Source organism: Limulus polyphemus, unplaced genomic scaffold (genome assembly GCF_000517525.1).
Source record: "Limulus polyphemus unplaced genomic scaffold, Limulus_polyphemus-2.1.2 Scaffold4262, whole genome shotgun sequence".
NCBI lineage: Eukaryota > Metazoa > Arthropoda > Merostomata > Xiphosura > Limulidae > Limulus > Limulus polyphemus.
The window spans coordinates 32,013-38,624 of record NW_013669872.1 but is presented as its reverse complement, the minus strand read 5'-3'; the positions used below and the strand labels follow the sequence as shown (position 1 = coordinate 38,624).

At 31.6% G+C, this 6,612-nt stretch overlaps 1 protein-coding gene across 1 annotated transcript in view; it reads right to left on the bottom strand.

The window, feature by feature from the left end:
- LOC106470878 (NHP2-like protein 1) overlaps window positions 1-5,473 on the bottom strand; it is a 9,773-nt gene extending 4,300 nt beyond the window's left edge. The window contains exons 1-3 of the mRNA XM_013931454.2: window positions 5,336-5,473; window positions 2,977-3,094; window positions 450-553 (exon numbers count right to left, since the gene is read on the bottom strand). Coding sequence (XP_013786908.1) covers window positions 450-553; window positions 2,977-3,094; window positions 5,336-5,338 — 225 coding nt within the window. The 5' untranslated portion in view covers window positions 5,339-5,473. The remainder of the gene's footprint in view (window positions 1-449; window positions 554-2,976; window positions 3,095-5,335) is intronic.
- Between the last annotated feature and the right edge of the window lie 1,139 nt (window positions 5,474-6,612).

Genomic DNA, 6,612 nt, shown 5'->3' with positions numbered 1-6,612 from the left:
TTGCAACAGAGCAACATTGGAGGTGTTATTTGGCTAGTTATTTCCAACAGAGCAACATTGGAGGTGTTATTTGGCTAGTTATTTGCAACAGAGCAACATTGGAGGTGTTATTTGGCTAGTTATTTCCAACAGAGCAACACCGGAGATGTTATTTGGCTAGTTATTTCCAACAAAGCAACACTGGAGGTGTTGTTTGGCCAGTTATTTCCAACAAAGCAACACTGGAGGTGTTATGTGGCTAGTTATTTCCAACAGAGCAACGCTGGAGATAACGTTTGGCCAGTTCTTTCTGCAGGTTTTCCAAAGGAACAAAATATAAAAGCTTCTTAGCCTAAACAGGTTAGTATTGGTTTTCCATTACAGAAAACCAAATCTGATTCCCAGTAGGCCTATCTCACATAATCAAAATTTCTTAAAATTAAATTATGTATACAATAACCAAGTTATACCTTATCTTCACACAGCAATGGCAAATGCAGTAAAATCTCGAGAGGTTCAGCATCGGCAGCCATAACAATGATCTCTGCTAAGCCTCGATTTAATGTCTTGGTGGCTGAAAAATACGGACAGAGAAATACATGCGAGGTGTTTGAATAAAACTTGTGGAATTCAAAGCTAAAGATTTTTCTATTATGTATGATGTGACTATCACTCCTAATACACTATATACTCATGGCATTACACTACTCTCTAATGATAAAACGTAGCGTTGGGAACTTAAGAATGATCGCACCAGTGAATGAACTGTCTTACCCATTCTAAAAAATAATCTTCTTTGTGTAAAAGCCGTAACCTGTAATAAAATATACTTACATTAACCGAACTTACACGGATCAATCAAGCGGACCGACCTCATATTGGATAGACGATAATTCTGAATTTACTATGTGTATCTACACGAAATATTTCAAGCTTTTAGTAAAATGCACAATTGTATTTTATAAAAACATATCTTCCATGTCAGTTTGACTCAGATTCTTGACAAGTCAGAATATGACGTGAAGAATATAAATAATAACTTTGTCCACTGTAGTTTGCATAGCCTCGAGTCTGTGAAATGTATATCTACAGTTTTTTCACTATCTGTGTATTATATCTGGTAGTTAGCTAAATCAGCAACGTAGGGTAAAATGAATAGCTGATAACTCTGTAATAAATACATGTAAAAGGTCATGACATGAGCACTTTGGCCCCCACATGTGTGTATATATATATATATATATATATATATAAAGTTAATATTGTTATTTTGATTGCTCTTAAGTCTAAATGATTATTTAATTATATATATATATATAAATAAAAGAACCGTAAAATCTTTAGCACTAGTGATCCCTAGCCTATGTTTTACGTACACTGATTTTTTAAGGTATTAGCACTAGTGATCCCTAATTCATAGCCTATGTTTTACGTACATTAATTTTTTTAAGGTATTAGCACTAGTGATCCCTAATTCATAGCCTATGTTTTACGTACACTGATTTTTTAAGGTATTAGCACTAGTGATCCCTAATTCATAGCCTATGTTTTAAGTACATTAATTTTTTAAGGTATTAGCACTAGTGATCCCTAATTCATAGCCTATGTTTTAAGTACATTAATTTTTTAAGGTATTAGCACTAGTGATCCCTAATTCATAGCCTATGTTTTACGTACATTAATTTTTTTAAGGTATTAGCACTAGTGATCCCTAATTCCATAGCCCATGTTTTACGTACATTAATTTTTTAAGGTATTTAGTATCATTTGTTTTAGTCCTTCAAATGTCTTTTGGTGAATGAGAATCTGTAACTGTAGATGACGATTTGATATCTAAGCAGCGTTTAGAGAAACACTATGCTTTAAACCAGGGCTGTTCAACTTGAAACTAGTGTGGGGGGGTGGATTGCAACTTAGTAATCCACTTGTGGGGTGGGCCATTAATTAACAATTTAGAATCCTACTATTTCCTTGAATGCAACAACATTTATAACAACTAACGTGAATAATATACAGCTGCTGCTTTAAAATGTGAAATAAGTAATATTAGTATTCTAAAAATGTAAATCTTAACTAATGGATCCTTCCGATGGTCAGGAGCTGGATGAGGCCCACCAGTTTCACAACCCTGCTGTAAACTATAGAACAATGAGACAAATCCCTGAAATATACACACACACACACCATGGGTTTTCTTTCATAAGCCTTTTCTTGGGGGAAGGACTTTATTTGGTGACTGACTTATACACAGGACATTTGAATGCAGAAAGTTCAGTATGTTTATAAACATAAAGGGGTTGTGTTCCCCACAAATGTTTACAAGTATATCTACAAATGGAACAGTTTTTAAGGTATTTAGCTTTATTAAACCCAAAATTAACATCTAAACCAAAAAAAAAAATTTAATCCCAGTCACACACAGAGTTGCAAGCATAACCAATTAGACAACATAAAATATTTTGCTATTGCATAACAGCCATTAAAACTTTTCTATTAACAAACAAGTTATTTCAGAAATTGTTCATTATATTATCAGGTTTTTATTAGGTTCAATAAAGATTCCAGAAGTACAACCTATTACAGTATTTAGTTCTGAAGACTTTAGTTATAGAAGCCTTTAACATATCATTATGCAATTAAGTTTCCAACAAAGTTATCAAAATATGGTAACAAATATCATGTACAAACATCTGTACTATTTATTAACGACACTGTCATAAGAACCATATTCTTCTATGCTTTGTAATTAAGCCTTTTCTTTCAGTTTGTAATTAACAGATCAAAAAAATAAATCATTTAGGGACTAAAATAGGTCATAAGTACATGATAATGATATACATGAAATAAATATTCGTTAATGCTAACTAGTTGAGCTTTATGATAATACAGTGCTGAGGAAAAACACCAGATGTTAAAACATGTTTGTATAGGCTTAGCATTTTTTTTTAGCGATAATTACAAACACTTTCATCATGTAATGAAAGCTGTTAACTTTACCTTCATTAGCTCCCTTCTTCAGTTGTTTATAGTTTGATGCTTGCTGAACAATATTCAAAATCTTTGTCGTCAAAGTTGCATCAGCAAGAGGATAGGCCTTAGGATTTACTTCTTCAGACTTAAAAAAAAAGAACAACATTAAGTATATATAAACCTGGAGAAACAATCTAACTGCTGTACGATGTGCAATGATTTAAATCAACTTTAAATGTTAAAACACAGGGTAGATTTTTTTTTCAATAATAAAGTCTCCCCCCCCCCTCCAGATAAGAATTAGCTAAATAATTCTCATTCACAAACCATTTACAAGAGTTATATTTCTTAAAATCACAAAAAAAACTTCTTCCAAAGAGAAAAACAAGTACATACAAGAGAGTTTAATACTGGTGCTATTATTATGAATAGCATAATGAAACAGTTTTATCCTGTGGTGAATTTGCACTCAAATATGCATTTCTCAATCACGTCATGATTGTTTTGACTTTGAGATCAAAGGAAATGTGATATGTTAATTGGATAACTTTATCAAACAATAAAAAACCTGTGATATATAGAGGTAATCAATTAATCATCTGAGTCATCAACGGACTAAATTCAACTAATTGATTATTCTGACGAGATTCTAACAGTTTGAATAATCAGAAACACTAATTTTGATCGTTTGACTATTTTCATGAGTCACGACACTATCTATTAAGCCGAATAATGTAATCATAAATAATAACGAGAAACATTTTAATTTGTTATTTTCATGACATTATTCAATGTAATAAATGCTCAGAGGTGATGAACCGAATTAATCACCCGGCTCTATCTTACATAATAACAAAGATAAAGGATGCAATATTTCACTAGTAAAGTACAGGATGAGAGAAAAACCATTCTGTTCACTGATGTCACCCCCCATCCTAATATTTCACTAGTAAAGTACAGGATGAGAGAAAAACCATTCTGTTCACTGATGTCACCCCCCATCCTAATATTTCACTAGTAAAATACAGGATGAGAGAAAAACCATTCTGTTCACTGATGTCACCCCCCATCCTAAATATAAATGATCTCTTTCTATTTTTTTTTCTAATCCAACTCAAATATAGTCCTTTGCAATCATATCCTTAACCATGAAAATCTTTAAAATCCCTCAAGCTAACAGCACAACTCACACCATTAAGTTAACCATTCCACAAAGAATATTACTTGTAATAACAGTGAACAAAACAACAACACTAGACTGTAGTAACTGTAACAGAAAACCAATTCATTACTTCAATGAAGCCTCACTAGTTTTGTACATGGCTATATTAGCCTTCTTTTTTTTTTTTTATAATATAAAATCCTATAAAGAGAATCATTAAATCAATTTTCAATCCATTTCGTTTATTCTCCACCAATCTTATAAGATCCAGCTAATCAATATTTGGTAAAGTATCTTATCAAAGACTTTCTAGTAAAAGTTAAGGTATACAATACTAAAGGCCCTATTAAAATACTCGGAACAAGTTAGTAAGACAATAAAATCATTTTCTAAATGTGTTTTGACACCGTTAACTACAAGAAGATGTAGTTTTCCCAATTCCCCTAAGTACGTTTTTCAAAAATATGTCACTTTGGAATCTTTTAATCAGAAATTTTTTCAATGTCAAGAGACTTTTGAAAAATAATAGTTAACTCCTTCCACTAGCTCTTTGTTAATTTTTTTCAAGATAAATCTAGCCAGTTCCAAGACTTCATTCTCTGATAACCTTTAGTTTATGTTTAACTTAAAGACTGAAGTTTTGGACAAAAGCCATTCCCACAATATATTATAACTTAATTATAAGTAGAATTAAAAATAGGTTGCTTATGTTGGTAAGCAAATTTACATGTACACAATATCAATGACCATTTCGTTCAAATTATCAAATGGAAAATTTTTGCCTAAATTTAACGGTATTAATAAATCTCAACACACATATACAGAAAAAAAAACTACAAGAAAAATGTCAATACGTCATTCGCAATGCAACTTGCAAGGACTTGGAGAAGATAACAAAGCATTGTAATTTGTACGCTTAACACTGTTAAATAAGAAATTAACCTAGTAGTAGTAGTACTTGGTATAACGTAGGAATATGACTATAATAAAGAAATAATGAAAACGTCATACAAAGATCATGAGCACTGAATCAGAATAATTTACCATTAAAAATAAAATATGACAGCTATAGCGATTGTCGTTTGTGCATTGAAGGCCTAACAGAGGTTGTTAAGTCACGTTGTTAATGTTAACGATTGCTGCGCGTTACTGATAGGCTTAACAAAAAAACTTTTCTCGTTAATTAATTTTTTATCAAAATTTGGAAAATTAAAACAAACTTACCATTTTGAAAAAGGTTCTTTTCTTCACTTTGTAATATGATATTAAACTTCCTCTCAGCGAAATCTCGCTTCACTGAGGATAATAAAAGTTTCTTCAAAATTGAACACACGTGTTTATAACGAACGAGTGCACCAAATTACCCTAACGCCTTCTTCAAATACTAGTTCTACAGAAAATCGTTTGCGTTTAATTTGAAAAAAAAAATATGAAAATGTAGAGAAACATAAAAACTGCCTCAAATATAGTGCCCTGTTTTAGTCACTTGAATTAATTTATTTAATTGTTTCTATAAATTTCTGGAATAGAGAGAGAATAAACATACAAAGCGAAAATCATAACTAATTTATGCGCCTTCATTAAACGACAAATTTTAACAAAAGTGCAAATAATAACTATGTGTTAGAGCCATGTTTTTACATACAGGCATGGGAATGTAATACACGTTTGAATAAAAAATTAAACCTCGGCATATCAGCGGTAGGTTTACAGACTTAGAGTGCTAAAATCCGGGGTCCGATGCCTCACCATGGACACAGCGCAGATAGTTTATTAAGTAACTCTGCGCGAAAAGAAGCTAACCAAACCGAATAACTAAAAGTTTTTAATTTTGTTTATTATTTAAACATTTTAAAAGCTTTTTATTGTTAAGCAACATGCTGCCGTTGTTGTTTTAGTGCAAAGCTAAACAGTGGGCTATCTGTGTTCTGTCGGCCACGGAGAATCGACTCACGAATTTTAGAATTGTAAGTCCGCAAACTTACCGCTGATCCACTGAGATACTAAATCAATATGGTATCAAAAACATAGTAAACTATCAACGGTGTATTTTGAAGTTGAAATTAATCATTGTTAACGCTTTCTTATCGTCACGAATAATCCCCCTATCCCTTACATTTACTTTTTGGCATACTATATCTATGGCACAGAATACTGTAGATACACTTGTAAAAATATTAAATATACTATAATTAAAAAACAAAAACAATTACGACGAAGCTAAAATGATATAATAAAGTACTGAAAAAATCAAATTCTATTTGAACAAATCCATAAGGGTGTTTACCCGTCTTATTTGTTAATCAGTACCTCCAATCTGAATTCAAAAAATTTTCCTTTTTTTTTATCCTTCGTTGCTTTTACACATATTTGTGTAACTAGACAACTTTCAACCAGCCTTTTTACTTATTATTTATCTACCATCTCGTTTATTCGTCCATTTGTTTATTTCTTTATTTGATCGCGAAGCTTTCGCCTGTTTCTTTAGTCTATCTAATCGC